Below are 23,104 nucleotides of genomic sequence, written 5' to 3'. Positions count from 1 at the left end.
CTGCAGCAGCAGAAAGAAGTCCATTTGGCAGGGGTCAGATAGCTAAATCTTAATCTCTTGCTCTCTGGGAAATACCTCCAGGATCCTGCTATCTTTAGAGACTGTGGTGAAGGACACTTGTGAAGTTAGCCTTCAAACCTGTGATCTCTGAAGGAGGGGAGCCAATCACCAGTGACCTTCCAAAGATCTCTCTGGCACCAAAAGCCTGTGCTGTATTAGGCCATCTTGTGTATTCTTATTTACAGTTTAAAAATATATCTGTGCAGAAACCGCTTCATTTTCATTATACAACAAGCACTTTACATGCCGTGAAATTAAAAAACAGTGACCAAAATTTTCAGACTGGGTGTGACAGATATGGCAATTTCTTCTTCTAGTGCTTGCTCACGTCGATTCCATTTTAGGTGTGTGTGCGCCCATGTGCACAGTTGTTGGAGATTTCTATCTTAGCAATATCCATACGGCTGGCTGTGGCGCCCTCTGGAGTGGCACTCCCATGTGGCGGTATATCAGGCACCGCTGGCCCTGCGCCCTCTCAGTTCCTTCTTACCGCCCGTGATGGTTAGTTGGAGCGTCTTGCCTTGCTTTGCAAGAGTAGTAGCCGTTTTTCCATCGACTTTGTTTCGTTATTGTACATAGTTTCATTGTAGTTAGTTGATAGTGTTAGTTAGTCAGTGGAGTCCCAGTTGGGACTTTTGCTTTAAGCCGTGTGCATCATGCAGGAGGCTCATGCCGATCAGTGAGCCTCACGAAAGCTGTCTTCAGTGTCTCGGAGAAAGCCATAGAAAAGACAGGTGCTGCATCTATAAAAACTTTTGCCCGCAGACTCAGAAGGAGCGAGATATCTGCTTGAGGGCGTCATTAATGGCGGCCGCTCTTTGTCCGGTGTCGGAACCCTCCACTGCAGCACCCACGCCCAGCATTTCAGCCTCAGCGCGCAGTGCACCGCCAGCACCGGACTCAGCCCACCACCGTTCCATCTCGCCTACGCCAAAGAAGAGGCAGAAGAAGCAAAGCCCCTCGGCACTGAAGGACAGAGGGGCTTCAGGCAAAGGACCTATGTCAGGCCATGCATCCGCTACAGGATTTCACGGGGGTACCGCTGAGGTCAGACCCCCCCGCCCAGCCGGGGACCCGCACCCCACCCCGGGCAGTGGCAAGGGCTCCCAGCCAGTTATGGGGCCTTCAGTGCCTGAAGTGGTTCTGGCAGCTAAAGAGCAAGGCCGACTGGCACCACAGGTGACCGAAACAGCTCAGCTCGCGGCACCAAAGGGGAAAACCATCGGGGTGCTGGAGAAACATAGACTGGCAGAACAACCCAGGTCGCTGGACCGCAGGTGCAAGTCCCTGTCACTGCGACCTTGGACCCCAGCAGCATCGCAACCTAGTTCCCCGGCCACATGGTATGCCCACATCTTGAATACTGCGTACAGATGTGGTCTCCTCATCTCAAAAAAGATACACTGGCATTAGAAAAGGTTCAGAGAAGGGCAACTAAAATGATTTGGGGTTTGGAACGGGTCCCATATGAGGAGAGATTAAAGAGGATAAGACTTTTCAGCTTGGAAAAGAGGAGACTAAGGGGGGGATATGATAGAGGTATATAAAATCATGAGTGATGTGGACAAAGTGAATAAGGAAAAGTTATTTACTTGTTCCCATAATATAAGAACTAGGGGCCACCAAATGAAATTAATGGGCAGCAGGTTTAAAACAAATAAAAGGAAGTTCTTCTTCACACAGTGCAAAGGCAACATGTGGAACTCCTTGCCTGAGGAGGTTATGAAGGCTAGGACTATAACAGGGTTTAAAAGAGAACCCAATAAATTCATGGTGGTGAAGTCCATTAATGGCTATTAGCGAGGATGGGTAAGGAATGGTGTCCCTACCCTCTGTTTGTCAGAGGGTGGAGATGGATGGCAGGAAAGAGATCACTTGATCATTACCTGTTAGGTTCACTCCCTCTGGGGCACCTGGCATTGGCCACTGTCGGTAGACAGGATACTGGGCTGGATGGACCTTTGATCTGACCCAGTATAGCCGTTCTTATGTTCTGATGTTCTAAGGCCTAGGTCTCCATTGAGATCCCCTCCTACTATGCGAGGGACTCTGGACTCGTGGTGCTGCTCCCTGTACCCTCATTATTAATCAACGTCTTGGAGGGGGTCATTCAGGATCTCAGCCTCGTTCATGCTCACCCCAATACTGTTCCTCCAGCAGGTGGTGCTACTTTCCATCTCCCTGCCGATTGCCTACCAGGGTCAGTAGGGAAACCTAGGCCTCAACGGCCCCGCTGTAGTCACTAGAAGGACAGTAGTCAGGGTGTGACCACAATTTCAGCCCCTCCCCAGTATCGTGGGAGACTGGGGCGGCACCGGCCATGGTGCCGATGCAGCAGAGACAGTGCCTCCCAGCCAGTGGCCAGACTGGTACCCCTGGGGGTGCTAGTGATGCCTGTCCAGTACTCCCAGCCCTCCCTGGCTGCATCTGACAAACCGCCAGGTCACCGCCGGTACTGCAGTCAGAACATGGCACCGAGGCGGAGGCTGAGCCTGCGCACCAGACCCCGCACTGAGGGAGCCCTCCCCCGATAAGGAAGGGGAGAACACTCTCCCTCAGGTGGCTGGACCCTCCCACACCAGCAGTCCCCCGGGTGATTTTAAGGAGCACCAGGCCCTCCTTAAACGGGTGGCTGAAAACCTTGGCCTGCAGATCGAGGAGGTCTCTGAGGAGGCCAACAACCTCTTCAGTGTCATCTCAGCCACCACACAGGCAAGAATTGCATTGCCAGGAGTGCTCAAGATAGCCAAATCTTTGTGACTTTGTGGCAAACCCCTTCTTCTATTTCACCGATGTCAAAGAAAGCAGAAAAGAAGTACTGTATCCGTGCAAAGGGCTTTAAGTATCTATATACTCATCCCCCTGCAGCATCGCTGGTCACGTCTGCAGTGAGTGAAAGGGGCAGACAGGGCCATGCCACCACAACACTACAAAGTAAAGATGCCAAAAGACTAGACTTGTTTGGCAGGAAAGTTTATTCAATGGCCAGCTTACAGTTTAGGGTCTCTAATTACCAGGCCCTGCTGGTACATTATAATTCTAACCTGTGGGACTCCCTTAATAAGTTCACGGATGCCCTCCCACAGGATCATGCCCAAGAGTTTGCTGCGTTGGTGAGCGAAGGCACGGTGGTGGCCCGGGGAGTTCTCCAGATGGTCGCATCGGTGGTGGCCATGAGATGCAGCTCATGGTTGCAGGCTTCTGGGCTGTCCCAGAAGAAAGCAGGCCACTGTCCAGTACCTCCCATTTGAGGGTTCGGGGCTCTTTTACGAGCTGACTCCAGGCTCCAGGCATGCCAACACTGGTCCAACATGCTGCTGGACCTCTCGGTGACAACCGTGTTCAAGCTACTGCTCAGGTTGAGTGAACAATGGCCCGACAGATGGCAGCAGTGGCATGAATGATGGTTCAGCAGCATGAATGATGGTACAGAAGCAGCAGCAGCAGGCAGCGACGCAGAGCAAACGGCGGCAACTGTGAGCCAGTTGCGGTGGCAGCAGCAGCTGAGGCATTGCTCGACATTTCTTCCCCCTGCATCCTGGGCGGGAGGTGAACTCACATGAACGCACCTCTGAACTCTGGGTCTTCGCTGAATAAGGACAGCAGCTGTGAATGGGGTGCGGTGAAGGGAGAGAGAAGTGGCGTGTGAAAGGAACATTTGTTTGTTGAACTATCACACCGCAAAGTGAGAAATGGAGGCAAAGGACACTGCCTAATGTACTATGGGTGGAAGGAATGGGGGACTTTTGCTCATGGTCAGTTATGTTAAAATCATGGTTATGGTGTTTTCCCAAATTAATGGCAGGTTCCTCTCCCCTTTTTAGGGGGGGAGGGATAGCTCAGTGGCCTACTAAACCCAGGGTTGTGAGTTCAATCCTTGATGGGGCCACTTAGGGATCTGGGGCAAAATCAGTATTTGGTCCTGCTAGTGAAGGCAGGGGGCTGGACTCAATGACCTTTCAAGGTCCCTTCCAGTTCTAGGAGAGAGGATATCTCCATTAATTTAAAAAAATATATATTTATTTTATTAAAAGTTTTCTCTGCTATACACAGATTCAGTGCTTGCAAGTGGGGAAGTATTGCCTCTTAGAGGCACCATGGAATGGTGTTTAATTTTCCCAGATTGCTGGGTGGGGGCTCGAGCTGGTTCTGTGTTGTATTGTTCAGAGGAACCCCTGGATATTGAATCCATCCCTTGTTGCTGCCAACTCCACCTAACAGAAGGAATTACAGATGCCAATATATGGATTTAGAAACTTACATTTATGCATCCAAGTCTGAAAAATATTGACCTACATAGTATTTGCAAGTTAAAAATATTCTCATTCTTGGCTTTCTCCTTCTTCCATTCATTCTAATGTGTTTCCCAAGTCTGTGACGTAAGGCTTGAGCTGAACCCTCAAATGCCAGTGGTGTCATTGATTGAGGGTGTAGATTAGGGTTACCATATCTCATAAATAAAAAAAGAGGACCCTCCACGGGCCCTGGCCCCGCCCATTTCCCCACCCCCTAGCCCCGCCCCGACTCCGCCCCTTCCCCACCCTAACTCCGCCCCCTCCTCCCTTCCACTCCCAGCCAGGGGGAAAGGGCTGCCCCAGTGCTACCGGCTTCAGGGTTTGCCGGGCAGCCCCCAGACCCTGTGCCCCCAGCCGGCGCTTCCCCAGCGCAGCTGGAGCCCGGGAGGGGAAGCGCCCAGCCGGGGGCGCAGGGTCTGGAGGCTGCCCGGCAAACCGTGAAGCCGGTAGCGCTTGGGCTTTGGGCAGCCCCTATGCCTCCGGACCCTGCGCCCCCAGCCGGGCACTTCCCCTCCCGGGCTCCGGCGGCGCAGGGTCTGGAGGCACGGGGGCTGCCCGAAGCCGGTAGCGCTCGGGCAGCCCGGCTCTTAAACAGAGCGGAAGAGGAGCAGAGCCTCCAGCCTCGGGGGCTCTGCGTAACTTACACTGTGTCAGTTACACAGAGCCGAAGAGGAGCAGAGCCTCCAGCCGCGGCTCCTCCCCGACTCTTCGGCTCTGTTTAAGAGCCGGGCTGCCCGAGCGCTACCGGCTTCGGGCAGCCCCCGTGCCTCCAGACCCTGCGCCCCCAGCAGGGCACTTCCCCTCCCGGGCTCCGGCGGTGCAAGGTCTGGAGGCACGGGGCTGCCCGAAGCCGGTAGCGCTCGGGCAGCCCGGCTCTTAAACAGAGCCGAAGAGTCGGGGAGGAGCAGAGCCGCCATTTTCCCGGACATGTTCCGCTTTTTGGCAATTCCCCCCGGACGGGGGTTTGACTGCCAAAAAGCCGGACATATCCGGGAAAAAGAGGACGTATGGTAACCCTAGTGTAGATGTTTTGAATAATGGGGTCAAACACTAACACAACAGCAATGTTGGCTTTGAAGATTTCCTAAAGTTTTGATGCCTTCATTCCTTTTGTCTTGCTGGTGGCTCTAATATCACTAGTATTGTTTCTTAGCAATGAGCTTAATCAGACAGACAGCAGGCAGGCCAACTGTTGTGGGTCACTAATAAGCCAGGTGAGTTACAAAACTGAAATACTTTGGGGCATAAGTTGCCCTTCAGTACATGTGGCTCCTGGCTGTGGTAATGTCAATCTCTCCAGTCTGTCTGTCTCGCTCCTGGAATTAGTATTATTTATTATTAAGGCATCTGTGAAGTACCCTTCACCACAGTATTTGGGTGCATTCTACATCAGTGGTTTTCAACCTGTGGTCTGCAGACCCCGGGGGGTCCACAGACTATGCCTAAGGGGTCCATGAAAGGTTGCCATTGCAGACCACAGGTTGAAAACCACTGTTTTATGGCAGACCCTTGGAAGTCTGCAGACTATATCTAAGATTTCCAAAAGAGTTTGCACCTCCATTCAACATTTTTTAGAGCTCTGCAAATGAAAAAAGGTTGAAAACCACTGTTCTACATGATTTAGATTAAAGAGTAAGACAACATTGCCCACAGAGGGAGAGCATATTACTCCATTAGCTCCTGCAGCACTGAAATAGCTCATCTTAAAGGACTGAGGAAACCTAGCCAGTGGGCTAAGTGCCAGGAGATTGCAGGGCCTGCAATTAGCAGGAGGGCTGGAAAAAGAAATTAATCTGAGGCTGTGTTCTAAAAGTGGCCATCTTTGGGCTCAAGCAAATATTTGGTAAGCATAAATTCCAGAAGGACCTGGTGCTGAGAATGCCTTGACCCAGTTTCCTCTTTGTCTGGACAGACAGAGAGATCTGGGTTAAAGCATTCTCATAGCCATGATATTGAGCTTCCATATACACCCCTCTAGCTGGCCTCTTTGCCCATAATGAATATTACACAAGAACTGTTCACATAGGTCTATGTGACAGGCCACAAGAAGGATTTTCTTCAGCCCTTTGTACAGCTGATTGGTGCAAAGGCATAGGTAATTCTTGCAGAAAATGGCCTTTACTGTTGAGTATCCTCTGTGTGCCCCATCAGTATAAGTAGGCTGATTCTTTCACACAGGCTACCGAATGAGCTGACAGGCATAATGACGAGCTAGATTTCTGTGGTTAATTTTCTTTGCCATTAGCACTACCTTAGTGAATCTTTTTTTTGCATTTCTGGTTTCTGCTCTCTGACTCCAACAAACATAACTTTGACAGCAAAGCAGAACTTCATGTTGGCAGCCTCAGATAGCAGAAATATCCAGGGTAGAGCCTGGGTGCTGAGGGGAGCATACTTAAAATGGTTTTGCACCTCTGTTTAAAGGCTCAGAAAGTGCTTTTTAAAAGGGAGCAAGTCCTACTGGTGCAGCATATGCATCAGACCTACAGCTGATTCAGGGTGGGCTGGGCCCTAGCTATGCCCCATCTAGGGTATGTCTGCAGACTTCCAAGGGTCAAAAACCTGCAGCTGGCCTGTGCCAGCTGACTTGGGCTAAGGGGCTGTTTAATTGTGGTGTAGATGCTTGGGCTCAGGCTGGAGCCTGTGAGGTGGGATGCTCCCAAAGCTTGGCCTGCAGCCCAAGCCCAAATGTCTACACTGCAATTAGATAGCCCCTTAGCCTGAGCTCCACAAACCCAAGTCAGCTGGTAGAAGCCAGCCATGGGTGTTTTATTGCAATGTAGAGATACCTCTAGTCACTCCCTATTCGGCAAACCCTGTGTTAGCTTGTGCTCCTGAAGTGCAAGCCCCGACACCTTGGCTGCTCCCATAGCACTTGCACAAGGGAAGGAAGGGTGGGTTATCTGTGCCCTCTCACCACTCTTGTGCACCCATGCTGGAGAGCCAGAACCTAGTGATGAACAGCACCTATACTGCTGTGATATAGTAAAGACTTTGGTTGGGTTACTGTCAGGAGTTTAATTAAATAATAATACTTAGCTCTTATTGCGCATTTCAGCTCTTCACAAAGGAAGGTGAGTATCGTTTCTGGGGCACAGAGAGATGATGTGGCTTTGTCTAAGGTCTAACAGCAAAGCAGGAAGAGAAACCAGGTCTCCTGACTCCCAGTCTAATGCCTTATTCACAATACCTTCCATTTCTCCACCTATCCCCAGTGGCACAGGGAACTTGTCTTTGAGCCAGCCAGCTTCATCCTGCAATATATGCAGGACATGAGTGGTAACATCCCTTTAAATGTGATACCGTAGATAACTATCTGCCAAAACTCAAGGCCTTGAGTCATTGAGATGTCTTCACCATCTTTACGTATCTCACAGACTCCACATACTTAAAGTGATAATCATTTTGTTGGTCTAATTCTATTTAATCAGTTATGTAAGGATATTGCACCTGTGTCTGTGCATGGGCGAGGGAGGCTAGAGGCAGCAGCTTCTTTAACATTTCCACGCCTTCTGTGCACAAACTGGTACTGCTGGATATACAAATGATTAACAGTGTCTGATAAAATTCCTCTTCCTGCCCAGTTATCAGCAGGTAGAGGGGAAAGAACATCTTACTATTATCATGTTAAGTGATTGCTTGTAAGTATGTTTTAGTTCAAGCTGTAATTTGTATGTGTGCCAAAACCAAACAGTGTGGACTGTGGAAATAAAACTGGTAAATGATCTATGCTATAATGTAACTCAGTGAAACATGAGGCTATTTATATAAAGGGTTTAATGACTTTCTTCATCTCTCTTCTTAGGAAGACAACGCGTCTTGCAAAATTTTGAGAAGGCTCAAGGCTTTAAAGAAGGCTCGTCTAAATAAAGGAGGGTTAAAGTGACATTGCAGTTACTTAATCCTGTGCTTTCCTTCCATGTGACTCGAACAAGACTGAGGTGCAGCTTTTCTTTTTCCCGGTGCAGAGATTATACTGCTCCTAGCATCCTCCAGCAGCAATTCTGCACATCAAAGTAGCAATGGAAATTAAACAAAGCAGTGGCAAGCATTTTACAGCAGGGCTGCAAGGTAAAGGTCAGGCATTTCCAAATCACAGTGAAAAGCTTGCTGGCTGAAAAATGAATCAAAGGAAAATCCAACTTTCAGCTTTTGGACTGAGCACTGAACCAAGAAGGACTGCATCAAATCCTACCGAAGGTTAGCTGTTCAAAGTGATCTGACAGCTTTTGGACTTATTCAAAGTAGTTATTGAGCTACCAGTCTGAGGTGTGCCTGTCAGTGTTTTCAGGGCAGCAAACTAGAACCTGAAAGTTAAAGAAGTGTCAAATGTACTGCATTTGTTTGCACTCCATTGAAAATGGACTCTTTGCTTTTGTATGTGTACAGTTTACAGCTTACAGCTTTAATTATCAAGCCTTTTTTTATCTTACAGATAAGGATTTAAAATTGCTCACTGGAGAGTAAAAGCCAATTGGCTTGTAATTTTACTTCTGATTTTGGACAGAACCAGCAATAGATATATGATGGCAAATTTGGTTTTTAAGTCATTTCCACATTGATCTTTGGACCTCTGGCAATTTTTGTTCAGGTTATCACAATTCTGTTATGTCCAGGATTGTATTCCACTGGAACAGCTTGTTAAACCAAATGGAAATGTGATTGCTCTGTGGACTATGACAACAAGCTATATGAATGGCGGAGGTCTTGGAAACCACCGATATGCCAGGTGGAATCGTGAGGACAGTGGAGAGGACTACGGGCGGGCTGAGTGCTATGGAGAAGATGAGGAGGGCAGGAAGCGCAGGCTGACCCCATTTGAGAAGCTAACCCAGGATATGTCCCAGGATGAAAAGGTGGTGAAGGAATTAACTCTGGGGAAGAGGATTGGATTCTATCGAGTGAGAGGGGAAATAGGGAGTGGGAATTTCTCACAAGTGAAGCTTGGAATTCATTCTCTAACCAAAGGTAGGCAATGCCAGTTGCAACACATGTTATGATTGTGGTGGTGCTGTGTATATATATGGTGCAGGGTTCTTTGGAATGAAAGGGACTGTGTGAATCCTACATACCTATACAGTTGTGGCAACATGTATTTATAGGCAGGGACACAGGTAAATGCTTAGGACTAGATTATCCCTTGCCCTTGAAAGGGGGAAGGATCTTTCCTCTATCTAGCACCTCCTGTGCCAGATTCAAGGAAAATTACAGTCTCTGTGTTCCAGGGCTTGCACAGGTTGTATCCCTTGGCTTTCAACCACCCCAAATAAAATGGAGCCTTGGGCCTGCCCCAACATCACACAATACAGCTCATTAAAGGGTGGTTCTGTGTGCACATACCCCTGAATTCCTTGGAGCACTTGGAAGGATTGTGCCTGTCCCCAGCGTCCTCCTGATCAGTATTGCTCTGCAACCCTTGCTCCAAACCAGCGGAGCTAGTGTTAGCAACAGCAGGAATGTTTTAAAGAAAATTTCCTTAGTGTAGGCGAGGCTGTTGCATGCAGGTAATGATGATCCTGCTGGGAAATGTTATGTGTGTTTTGCTAACTCAGTACTGCAAGTTGCTCATTCCCCCAGCCACAAGTGAGGGAGATGGGAGTGGCCTTCTAGGAAGAGACAACCTAATGTGCAGGCCCAGCCATTCTCAGAGAGGAATGCTAGGAGCATCCAGGCCTGGGGCAGAGACTTCAGCTAGGTTTTCATAATTCATAGATTTTAAGACCAGAAGGGACTGTAATGAGACCTACTCTAACCTCCTGCATAACTCAGACCAAAGAATCTCATCCAGTAATTCCTGTGTTACTTCATTTTGAATTAATGTTATGAATAAAACCAAACCCTCAGAAGGGGTAAGTTTTTTGACCTGCTGCAGCTTGTGTGGGCTGTGTAGGGAGCAAGGTGGGAAAACCACCGGCCCAAACCCCAGTGGCATCTGCAGCCACGTGAGAGCTGAATTAAGCCCCAAATGTCAATGCTAACCTCAGCTTTCCTTCTTTTTTGTTTTGAGTGGATGTGTCCATTTTAATCCCTTTTTATTGTGACGTTAGCCCCCAGCACTAGGGCTGTATGTCTGCATGGGGAAGCCACAGGTTGCTGTCTTTGCCACAGTGCAATGTGACCAATGCTACAGCAGTGAAAAATAGCCCATTTGGAGAAAAACAGTCCTTTCAATTGTGTTTTGGTCAAAGCCAAAGGTCTCCATTTTTTCTCTTGGGCCCCATCTTACTGTTCTTGCTTCCTGCACCAGTCCACATGAGTAGCTGGGTAATACCCTTAGAGCATCTAGCTCTATAACAAAGTCTACACTGCAGTTGAACACCCGTGACTGGCCTGTGTCAGCTGACTCGGGCTCGCAGAGCTCAGGCTACAGGGCTGTTTAATTGCAGTATAGATGTTCGGACTCAGGCTGGATGGAGTCCAGGCTCTGGGAGCCAGTGAGCAGGGAGGGTCCCAGAGCCTCGGCTTCAGTCCAAGCCCAAACGTCTACACCACAATTAAACAGCCTCATAGCCTGAGCCCCATGAGACCGAGTCAGCTGACTCGGGCCAGCTATGGATGTTCAGTTGCAGTGTAGACGTACCCTCAGCGGCAGTTGCGTGTTGTGCAGCAGATCTTGCGGATGGGCACTTTTCTGTGTGCACAGGATGATGCCTATTTTCTCCTTTAGGGAGAGAGTCATAGAATGTAAGGCCAGAAGGGACCACAAGGCCATCTAAACTGACCTCCTGTATATCACAGGCCACCAACACTACCCAGCACCCACACACTAAACCCAACAACTGAAATTAGACCAAGGAATTACAGCCCTCAGGAGACACAACTATTATGAGCCACAAACTGTTATAGGCACATTCAAGCAAGTTGTAAATGAACCCTGTTGAGAATGTATCCAAGGTCTGGGTCCACACAAGCTTTGGATACACGCGGAGTGCACTGATTTGGAAAAGAGGATTCAGTTTGTCAGGCTGTGTCTGCACCGCTCTACTTCCCCCTTCCCCCCTCCCAGTTCTGGCAGGCCTGAGAAAGGTGGTATTTAGTAGACAAGAGATCATCAGTGTCATGCTGTGTAGGGTTGGGGGGCAGAAAGGCAACAGTGCCCCTCTGCAGCCTCTCCACAACTGTGACTCCAATTCCTAGCCTGGACTAGGGGCTGTGACTTCTGCACAATCCCAACATAGGGGTTTGTGTCCACTGGATCTATGTAACCCTGCCCCTTAATGTCCTGTCCACAATGGTGAATTCAGAACAGGCCCTGGGCCCACCTTTGCTACACTCAGGGGTGCTGAGTCCCTTTGTGTGTCCACTCTCTAGCTGCCAACATCCAGTATAATAGAACTACCATAGTCCACTACAGCGGAGGCCTACTACAGTCCTTACGTTCTTAGGTGAATGTCACCCAAGTATCAGTTATGCCCCAGGTTTTAATATGTTTTCTTAGACCAATATCCTCTGCTGTGCATTGCAAAATCAAACCTCACCTTACCCCCACACTGCAATGTAGGTGGGGATCATTAGCATTTATACTGCAGAATTCACTCCTGGTGGAACTGTGCCCCCATGCTTTGACTTCCAAATCAACAGCTGCATGAAAACCTGGAATAGGGGCTATTACTCAGTCACTCTCAGGAGTCATTTATGGGCCGAGATACAAAAAATGCCAAACTGCATCAGCTTTTAAATTCAAGTTTATGGAAATATATACAAAGAACAGGCTTTAACAATGTTCATTGTAGTTTTCTAGTCTTTCTAATTTCTGGTAAATAAAAAGTAGATACCACAATCAGTGGATACTGATTTCTGCCGTGTGACAAAGGTAAGAACCTTTTGAAACACTGATCTGTGTCAGGTGACTTGTGCAGGGAAACAAAGACAAATCTCTCACCAGGATTCCTGAATGTCACAACTTTAGTATAAAACCTATGACACACGTATGTAAATTTCAATTAGGATTCAATCAATGTTCATAAAAAAGAGTTCACCCTACCATTGCCTGAAAACAATGGGAAGAGACACCACTTTCCCTGCCTGACTTCCCATTTTTCTCTGTGCCCTTTTATCCCTTTCTCCTCTTTTTGATCTTCATTTCCATCTCTTTCTCATAGCCCATCTCTTTCCTTCTTGCATTCACTCTCCATCCACTCCAATAAATGTTTTAAAGACCCAAGCCCTTCCCTTTTTTTATTCTTCTCTTCTCTATACATATACAGAATACATACATATTCTAAAGGTTTGCAAACCCTCCATATTTCCCCATGCATGAGGCTTTTGTTCTATTTTCTTAGCTCTCCTGCTACCAGTGAACAGTGTATCTGCTGCATGTGACCCACAATATGTTGCTTGCTTTGTTGGTTCATCAGTGAGTTTGCTTTCCAGGAGAAGCAGTATCTTGTCATTGATATTAAAGATGTTGCTCAATCACACAGCAATAAAGGGAATACCTAGGAAAGGAAGGAGCAGGGAGGACATCAGGGTCAGAGGTTGGTCTGGGCCTGCATGTATGTTACTGAATCCTGGAGAGATATCACTTTGGCCTACAAATAGGGCTTGCTGAAAATTTTCCACTGAAGCTTTGTATTTATGGAAAATTGGGGTTCAAGTAAACAAAAATTTTTGTGGGAAATCTGCTTTCCTTGAACCATTTGGGATTTTTTTTCCACCACAAAACTGAATTTTTTGGGCTCTCTTTGGCTGACAATTTTCATTCTTTAATTTTCAACTCTAAAGGGGGTTACAAATTTGGATGAAAAGTCAACATTCTGCAGGAGCATTTTTCAACTAATTCTACTTATTAGCTCATGTATTCTCATAAATTAAGCAGAGTCAGGTCAGGTTAGTATTTGGATGAGAGACCAACACAAATACACTTACATGCTTCAGGAAGGGGTGTTAGTAATTCCACCTTGCTGAACCAATGTGCCATCATGGTGTTAGGTGGCACTGGCCTATTGGAAGAGTTGTCTTTTGACTAAGACATAAATCAGATGTCCACATTATTTATGGCTTATAAAAATTCTCATGATCTTTTTGCAAGAGTTCTGGTGTTATCCTGATGTCCTGGACAAATTCTAATTATATTCTGCCTCTTGAAATTCCACTCATTATGAAAATTGGAAATAATGTTACTCTTCACCCTCTGTTAAAAAATGCTAAAAGGTTCTTTTGCTCAGCAAGGACAACAAAACAAAGATCATTTGGCGTTCACAAGCCAAGCAAGTTTGGAGGTGCGGGAAGGCCTCCAAAAAAGAAGAGAAAATGATGTTTTTCAAAAGTTAAGAGAAAATTTTCAAAACGCTGTGGGGCTTAGTCTCCTTTCACTTTACAACTGTGTAACTGCAGCAGCTTAAGTCAGTTTATGTCTGAATTACACCAATGTGAGAGAGGAATCAGGCACTTCAGCTTTAAAATGGCTTTTCTGTTGTTGTTTTTTTTAAGCAATGTTCTCAGTAAATTTGTATCCTGTAATGAGATGTGGCACACGCAATGTGCAGGTGGATTAGTTACTTTTTAAAAAAAAAGTCATGAGAGAGACTGAAAAATCAGCTTGTAATAAGAAGCACGCTTCAATCTTAACTGCTATAATAGAATATCAGTCACTATAGTATCTGAACACTTATATTGGTCATGAAAAAGGATATACTGTAAGCTTTGCGTATGGCAGTATTTCTATTGATTTAATTGTTGCCCAGTAAAATGCCAAAGTAATAAGGATTCTCTATTCTAGGATTTTTAAATTGCATTTTTGTGAGTGTAATGTATAATTACATTTCCTCACTGGGGACAGGGTGGACCAGGCAGTTAATAATAGGATAAGGAGCCTTTCACGTCTAGATCACCAATCTGAATCCTGCCAAGGCCGTTATTAACGATAAATTAACATTGGATAGCTGGTGTGTTGTTACATGAAATGATTTGGTGATTTCTGGCTGTTTCAGACCAGGCAGGCGTCCACATCATTGAACCACTTACCAGTACCAGAGCTGGATTAGTCAGCAAAAAAGGACTTAACAGATCAGGTTGGAAGCTTGTCCTGCCATGGCTCATGTTGCACATACTTGTTCTGTGCATTTCAAAAAAATTCCTCATATGTTGGGCTAAAATTGCAGCATCTTTTAGAAGCATCACATTAACTAATATATATAATTCCAGTTTTGATATCTGGATGGTTTTATGCATTTTAAATTACTAGGAAACATAAATGATGCAAAATGTGGACATTTCTTAACATGTACAGTGACAAATTTATATCTGTTAGAATGATATTTCACCCAGACATATTGCAGTGGTTAACTGAAGTTAAAGAATGTTGCAATAATAGCAATATTCAAGACAAAGGTTTTTTTTTCAGATTGCTTTATTAACACACACGTATGCCCCCTCCCCCCAGAGTAAGGCCTGCTCATGTGCTACCATTGAAGTAACTAGGGGCTCCTAGATGTAGACAATGGTGATACTTCTGTTACCTTAGGATCCAAAGTGCTGAGTTCCTAGGTACAGGATTTGGAGCTATAATGAAGATTCAAGGTTTTAACTTTTGACCTAACTCAAAATGTAAGATGATCAACTATTAGAAAATTAATTGACTGGGGCTAAAGTTGCACTTAAAGTACATCCTGGCTTCTTTGTTGCTTTGCAAAGCAATTCCTTCATGCCTATTTTAAGCTTTGTTTCAGACATTTACATCGGCAGCAAAGATTAGACTCTGTCTGATACCATGGACAAGCTTAAAGTAACCTTATCTTACAAAAATAGCAGATTTAATTTCCAGAATGATCCATTGATCCAATGATCCTGATTCAAAGGTGGGTCTGAGAAGAAGAGTGACTGTGGGAATAAGTGGTGAATAAGATTCCTTAAATAGTAATTGGGCCAACAAGAAAGTTAAATGATGCTATAGCTCAGTGGTAGGCCACTGAGCAACAATGGGGGGCAAATCAAGTTCAAGCCCCTGCTCTAATGACACTATTTAGGCATTGATACAAAGTGGAACAGCTGCAGTAGGAAAGAATAAGAGAGCCACACCCCACTACCCTGGTTGTTTGAGCATTTAACTTAGAGGTAGGAGAGCTGGGTTCAAGCTGCTACTCCTCAGCTGGGGGGTCTGAACCTGGGTCTCCCATGTCCTGAGTGAGTGCTCGGAGTAGTGGGCTATTGCATTCAAGGGAGGCACCACCTCCTTCTTGGTTTTTGTGAGAAAGGACTGATCGAGCTTAGGTTAACTTTAGGAGAGGGTTTCCAGCGTGAATCCCAAATCGAGGGAGATACCTCTCTCACTTTCAGTGGTGGGGCTTAGGCCCATCCCTCTCCACAGCATTTCTTATCGATTAGCTTAGCTTGCTCCCTGCTCAATATGCTGGCTTTTGTCAATCCCATTCGTAGGCACCTAACACTCCCTATGCGTTGTATAGGGAGCTGGGCAACGAACTCAGGGCTGTGGAGTCCATTAGGCAGCTGGGCATCTAAAAGTTAGGTGTTGCAATGCTGAGTGTAAGCCCCGTTAGGGATTCAGCCCCGGGTGACTTTGGGTGCCTACAGAGAGTAGCAGCAGCTGAGTAGTGGTTGTGTGAATGCCAGTGGTGCCTAAAGAAGCAGTTTGGTGCCTAACCCCCCCTTGTCAATTTAGCCTTAAGATTCTAGCCTCTTGTACCAACCTGATCATATGATAACATACATTGTTGAGGCAGGTGCAAAATACCAAGGGGTTAGTCACCCTTGTGAATGGACAGACAATGGACAAAACGAAGAGGGATAAGCAGAAAGGGAATGTGATGGATCCCTAGCAAGTAGCATTGATTTTGCCAGTGTTTGCATCCAAACCAGTTAGGCTTTTAACAAGCTTGTCTTTGGGGTGTTTCCACTGCCCATTTCCAGTGCAGTAGCTGTCCATGCTCCAGCTATTGCTGTAATTCCTGCTTTTTCCACTGAAGCCTCTTGAAGCCACAATGGTTACCTAGTGGATTGAGGACTGGAGAATGTAAAGTTATAACCTGGAAAGAACTAACTTTGCTACTCAACTAGATGAAAACAAAGGTACTTAGGCCGTTGCACAAAATTCTTGCTTGGCTGCCACCAACACAGTGGGTGCTTAAATGCACTTGGCAGCTAAATTTTTGCTGTAAACTCACTTGGCCCCCAAAGTTTTTGCAGGCCAAAACTGCCCATACATACTGCTACCATACATACTGCTACCATACTTTAGGCAACTGGATGCCTGTCTCCACCTGGAACTCAGAGTGATCCACAAAGCCCAGGATTGTCTACCTTACTCACCTCTGGGGCCCAATCCAGTACATGTGCTCAGGAGCCACCTACCAGATCAAGTACCTACTGCTAAGTATGACTATACCAATGAACTGCTCCTGCTTAGGGTTACCATACGTCTGGATTTTCCCGGACATGTCCGGCTTTTGGGGGCTCAAATCCCCGTCCGTGGGGAAATCCCCAAAAGCCGGGCATGTCCGGGAAAATCGGGAGGGCTCGGCCGGGGCCTCTTTGGCCGGGGCCGGTGCAGGGCCGGGGGCATGGTGCGGGGCCGGGAGCCGGGCCGGGCGCGTGGTGCCGGGCCAGGGTCGCGGGGCCGGGCGGGGAGCCGGGGGCGCGGGGCCAGTCCAGGGTCCGGGAGCCGGGGGGGTCCGCTGGGCCGCGGGGCCGGGAGCCGGGGGGTCCGCTGGGCCGCGAGCCGGGGGGTCCGCTGGGCTGCGGGGCCGGGAGCCGGGGGGTCCGCTGGGCCGCGAGCCGGGGGGTCCGCTGGGCCGCGGGGCCGGGAGCCGGGGGGTCCGCTGGGCCGCGGGGCCGGGGGGTCCGCGGGGCCGGGAGCCGGGGGGTGCGCCGGGCCGCCGGGGGCCGGCAGTGCTGGGCGGGCCGGGGGTGGTCGGCCGGGGGCCGGGGCCGGCACCCCAGGGCCCCAGCCGACCCAGGCTGGAGCCGCCGGGGGGCCAGCCTGGGCCGCGCCTCCTCCCCCCACACTCCCCCTTACATGCTTCAGGCTTCCCGCGAATTAAATGTTCGCGGGAAGCAGGGGAGGGGGCAGAGACTTTGGGGAAGGGGCGGAGTTGGGGCATGGGCATGGGCGGGGCTGGGGGCAGGGCCGGGGCCCCGTGGAGTGTCCTCCATTTGGAGGCACAAAATATGGTAACCCTACTCCTGCTGCTTGGTGCTACTCTGGTGATGCAAAGCAGCCATGCTTACATACATATCATCAGTAGACTGTGACCCCATTTCTTCACCACAGTGAACATGTTGTATACATAAATGGATAACTGGTTAAACTTAGTGTAGCAGCAGCTTTGTGTCACTGGAATAGCATAAAAAAAGCAGGATTTGTTTACAGATGAATCTCATTCTGAGTGACTGTTTTAGATCTACATTAAGCAGTGGGTTATGTGCCCTTTGATGAACCACAATGAAGACATTTTATTCTCAATGCATAGGTGCTGACTCCGTGGGCTGGAGCACCCATGGAAAAAAATTAGTGGGTGCTGAGCATTCATGGGCAGCCACGCTCCCCTCCCCCCCAGTGCCTCTGCTGATCAACTTCTCCCCCTCCCTCCCAGTGCCTCCCGCCTGCCTGCGATCAGCTGTTCTGAGGTGTGCAGGAGGCACTGGGGGGGAGGGAGGAGCAGAGACGGGACGCACTCAGGGGAGGGGGCGGAACTGGGGGGAAAGAGGTGGGGCGGGGATGGGGACTGGGGGGGAAGAGGTCAGCGGTGCCTGGGGCAGAGCGGAGCTGGGGGTTTGAACACTCCTGGGGCCCAGAGGAATCTGTTGCCTGTGTCTCAACATACAGGCTCTTTGGGACAGAGACCAGACCTTCCTCTATGTTCAGCATTGTAGAAAGCACAATCATAGAAATGTAGGACTGGAAGGGACCTCGACAGGTCGTCTAGTCCGGTCCCCTGCACTGAGATAGGACCAAGTATTAGCTAGATCATCCCTGACAAGTTTGTCCACTCTGTTCTTTAAAACCTCCTTTACGGTGACCAGATGTCCCGATTTAATAGGGACAGTCCCAATTTTTGGGTCTTTTTCTTATATAGGCTCCTATTACGCCCAACCCCCATCCTGATTTTTCACACTTGCTGTCTGGTCACCCTAACCTCCTTTGATGGAGCTTCCACAGCTTAACTACCCTGACAGTTAGGAAGTTTTTCCTAATGTCTAACCTAAAATCGCCCTTGTTGCAATTTAAGTCCATTGCTTTGTGTCCTGTCCTCAGTGGCTAAGGAGAACAATTAGGTGTGTACACGCCACGTGCACAGTCATCTGAAAGTTTTCCCTTAGCCGCTCACGTCGGGTCAGCTGTGGAGCCCCATGGAGTGGCGCCTTCCTGGCGCTGAATATATGCCCCTGCCGACATGGGCCCTCCTCACTTCCTTCTTGCCGGCTACTCCGATAGAGGGGTAGGTGGGTAGGTATTGGAATGGATATGAGCAACACATTTCGAAGAACAGTTACGAGAAGGTGAGTAACTGTTTTTTCTTCTTCGAATGAGTGCTCATGTCGATTCCAATTCGGTGACTCCCAAGCCTTACCTAAGCGGTGGGGTCGGAGTTATGGAGTTGCTGACTGGAGCACTGCTCTGCCGAAAGCTGCATCATCTCTGGCGTGCTGGACCGTGGCATAATGAGAGGTGAACGTATGCACCAAGGACCAAGTTGCTGCCCTGCAGATTTCTTGTATTAGGACCTGAGCCAGGAATGCCGACGACAAGGCCTGTGCCCTTGTGGAGTGTGCCTTAAGTGCCGAGGCCAGTATCTTGGCCAGCTCTTAGCATGTGCGGATGCAGGATGTGATCCAGGAAGATATTCTTTGAGAAGAGACCAGGAGACCTTTCCTCTGGTCTGCCACTGCTACAAACAATTGGTTCGATTTCCTGAACGGCTTAGTGCATTCGATGTAACAGGTTAGCGCCTGCTGAACACCCAGAGAGTGCAGCCTCTGCTCCTGACTACTGGCATGAGGCTTAGGATAAAAAACAGGCAGGAATATGTGACACAACCTTAGGAAGAAAGGCTGGGTGAGGCCTGAGTTACACCTTATCCTTGTGGAAAACCGTATAAGGTGGGTCAGAGGTGAGGGCTTTCAACTCAGACACCCTCCTTGCTGATGTAATGGCGACCAGGAAGTCTACCTCCCACAACAGGTAGAGAAGGGAGCAAGTTGCCAGTGGTTCAAACGGAGGCCCCATTAGTTTGGAGAGGATCAAGTTAAGGTCCAGCACAGGAAAAGGCTGTCTAACGTGCGAATGTAGCCGTTCCAGACCCTTGAGGAATCGGCCAACCATGGGGTTGGCAAAGACGGAGCATCCAGATGCTCCCAGGTGGAAGGCCGAGATAGCAGCGAGGTGTACCTTTATGGATGCTGCTGCCAGACCTTGCTGTTTCAGGTGCAAAAGGTACTCTAGGACAGTGTTTCTCAAATGAGGCCACCGTGGCCACATGCAGCCACCAGGGGGTTTCCCTGCGATCACGACAGCTTCCTGAGTGGTGATGGGGTGGGGGGAAAAGCAAAGCATCTGCATCGCCCCTCTTCCTCCTGTTCCTCCTAGATGCACAGCCCTGCATGGCCCCTGGAGACATGTGGGGCACAACACTGCAGGAGCACAGTGAGTTCTCTACCTGGGGCGGGGCATGGAGGCAGCCCTGGGGCGATTGGGAGGCGGGCTCCAGCGGTGGGACTTAGGGAGCCTGGCTGCGCAGACCAGGGTTCCAGCCAGGAGGCTTCAGGTGCCAACACCCAGCTCCGGCTGCAGGATTTCAGGTGCTGACCCCTAGCTCTGGCCCCCGGCCCTGGCCTGTGGCCATGGGGCTTCAATTCAGGCTCCAACCCCTGGCCACGTGGCAGCAGGCTCCATTCCCTGTCTCTGGCCATGCGGTGACGGCCCCGGGACTGCCCCACCCCCCCCAATCCCTCAGCTGCTGCTGGCCCTGGGCACCAACCTCTGACCCCAGCAGCAGCCGCTGGCCCTGGGCACCAAACCCCAGTCGCGTGCTCTGACCCCCAGTCCTAGCCGCTGATCCCAGGTGCCGACTTGTAGTCCCAGCCATGCGACAACAGGCGCCGGCTCTGGGTGCCAATCCCCAGCCCCGGGCGCACAGCGGCAGGCAGCGCTGGCCTCTGGCGCCAATCGCTGGCCCCAGGCGTGCGGCAGCAGGCACCGATCCCTGACCCCGGGTGTGCACTGATCCCTGACCCCGGGCACGCAGCAGTGGGTGCTGGTTTCAGCCTCATGGCGGGTGGGCACTGACCCCCGGATCTGGCCACGCGGCCCCAGGCTCCAGCACCCAGCTCCAGGGTCTGGCTGCGTGGCAGTGGGCACTGGCCCTGGGCTCCAACTCTCTGCCCTGGAGGTGCAGCTCCTGCCCCCAGCGCCGGGCTCTGCGCCCTGGCTACCCAACACCAGGTGCCAACCCCCGGCTCCAGCTACAGGCCTTACCACCCACCCTCCTCTGTCCTGGCCCCACATATCCATATCCCCCTACCCCTCACCCATTCAGTCCATCGCATCTACATCTGACACACACACACACTCTCACTCTCTCTCTTCCCCCCCCCCCCCAACCCAGGGCTTAAATTGTCCTGGGCCTTGCTGAGAAAAGTGATCTTAACAAACATGCAAGTATCACCGCTCACAGCCTTCCAAATAGCTACTAAGTGTCCTGTGAAAAGTGATTGATAGTAACGAACACAAATATCACTTTTCACAGTAATGTTTTTATTATTGAGTCTGCCAAAAAAATCCTACGTGAATAAATTACAGTTATGTGGATGTATATATGTGCTATTTATTTGTTTTTCCTAAAGTTAATCAAGTATTTTAGGAAGAAGTGTCAGGGCAGCCACCAGCAAGAGTTAGTGGCCACACTCTCCGGCCACCAAAACACTTGTTGCGAGAACCCCTGCTCTAAGGTGAGAGATATAGGCGCCTGAAGTGGGGATGTACAATGCTGGTCACACCAGCAAGTAAACCTTTTCCACTTTGTGACCCTAGTGGAGCGTTTCCTGCTGCCGAGTAAGACCTCCCTTACCTGTTCCAAGCACAGAATCTCTATGGGGTTCAGCCAGGAAGCTTCCAGGCGGTGAGTTGGAGGGACTGGAGGTTGGGGGTGATGAAGACGACCATGGTCCTGAGTGATCAGGTTGGGGAGGAGTGGCAACGTGATCAAGGCATCTACTGACAGCTCCAGGAGCGTGGTGTACCAACATTGGCGAGGCCATGCTAGTGCCAGCAGAATTATCTCTGCCCCGCCCCGGGGCCCTTGCGTAGGACCTTGTGCACGAGAGGGATCGGGAAAAAGGTGTACAGTAGATGGTCGTCCCCCCCAGGGTAGCAGGAATGCATCCGTGATTGAGTCAGGGCTGTGTTTCTGTAAGGAGCAGAACATTGTGCACTTTCTGTTGCTCTTGGTGGCGAACAGATCAACCTGGGGAAACCCCCACCTTTGGAAGATGGAGTGTATGACATGCGGCTGGATGGACCACTCATGATTGCAGAAAGATCTGCTGAGGTGGTCCGTCAGTGTGTTCTGAACTCCTGGTAGATAGGATGCTTCCAGGTGAATGGAGTGGGCTATGCAGAACTCCCACAGCCAGAGGGGTTCCCGGCCTAGGGGAGAGGAACGGGCTTCACCCTGCTAGTTGATGTTCCCCCATCATAACTGCCACACACACTGGCCTTGTAGCTGGGCCTGAAAGGTTTTGCATGCTAGTTGTATGGTCCTTAACTCCTTGATATTGATATGGAGAGAGAGCTCATCCTGCAACCTCCAGCCACTTCAGACAAGAGTCGTGGAGGTCGCTGATTGGTATTGGTTTGCTGCAGGCTCTGCGGGGTTTGAACCCTTGAGCTCGTGGCATGCCCCGGAGCCCAAGGAGGGAAGGGTTAGGGATTGGGGGGAAAACCCACTCCCCAACCTTATCTATCACTATATACACTATTACTACTAACTAAGAACTAAAGTACAACTATCAGAAAGTATGCTAAGGGAAGCACTTGCTAGGCAAGCGACTGTAGTTCCAATGACCGTCACCGGCGGTAAGAAGGACTGAGGAGGGACCGGGTTGGCTGGGGCATATATTCAGCACCATGAAGGCACCACTCCAGGGGGCTCCACAGCCTACCTGAAGGGAGCTGCCAAGGGAAAACTTTCTGACAACTGTGCACACAGTGTGCACACACCTAATTGGACCCGATGTGAGCAATCACTCGAAGAAGAATTGAGATTTTTAAAAGTTTTCAGTTAAATGAGGATTGTTTTAAATTAAGAGTGTTGCTATAAATATTTGTTTGCCTAACACATTCAAATACATTTTTCTCTCCAGAAAAAGTAGCAATTAAAATTTTGGACAAGACCAAGTTAGACCAGAAGACTCAACGTTTACTGTCCCGTGAAATTTCCAGCATGGAAAAACTGCACCACCCAAACATTATCAGACTTTACGAAGTGGTGGAAACACTGTCGAAACTGCACCTCGTGATGGAGTATGCAGGAGGTGGGGAACTCTTTGTTAAAATCAGCACAGAGGGAAAGTTAGCAGAAATGGAAAGTAAATTAATTTTCTCCCAGATTGCATCTGCTGTGAAGCACATGGTAAGTTGTTTTTCTGTAGGCCTAAGTTACCCTTCGTTACTTTAGCAGACTTCATGTAGGTATTTTTCTTTTGTTTTGCACCAAGTAGGAGTAGTGCTAATGAAAGATTCCTGAAAGGCAGCTCTGGACACTAAAGTCCCCGTAGAACAGATACCCCGTAGA

The 23,104-nt window shown here is 49.2% G+C and overlaps 1 protein-coding gene across 2 annotated transcripts in view; it reads left to right on the top strand.

Annotated features, from left to right (window-relative positions):
* NIM1K (NIM1 serine/threonine protein kinase) overlaps positions 1–23,104 on the top strand; it is a 77,849-nt gene that overhangs the window by 48,667 nt on the left and 6,078 nt on the right. Inside the window, exons 1-3 of one of the 2 annotated variants that reach the window (XM_054031523.1) lie at positions 7,965–7,996; positions 8,161–9,323; positions 22,674–22,942. In XM_054031523.1, coding sequence (XP_053887498.1) covers positions 9,032–9,323; positions 22,674–22,942 — 561 coding nt within the window. In that variant the 5' untranslated portion in view covers positions 7,965–7,996; positions 8,161–9,031. Of the gene's footprint in view, positions 1–7,964; positions 7,997–8,160; positions 9,324–22,673; positions 22,943–23,104 lie in introns of those variants that run through there. The other variant, XM_054031522.1, reaches the window with a different exon arrangement.

Source organism: Malaclemys terrapin, chromosome 6, assembly GCF_027887155.1.
Source record: "Malaclemys terrapin pileata isolate rMalTer1 chromosome 6, rMalTer1.hap1, whole genome shotgun sequence".
Lineage (NCBI taxonomy): Eukaryota > Metazoa > Chordata > Testudines > Emydidae > Malaclemys > Malaclemys terrapin.
Note: the sequence above shows the minus strand (reverse complement) of the source record. Positions and strands in the feature narration are given on the sequence as shown.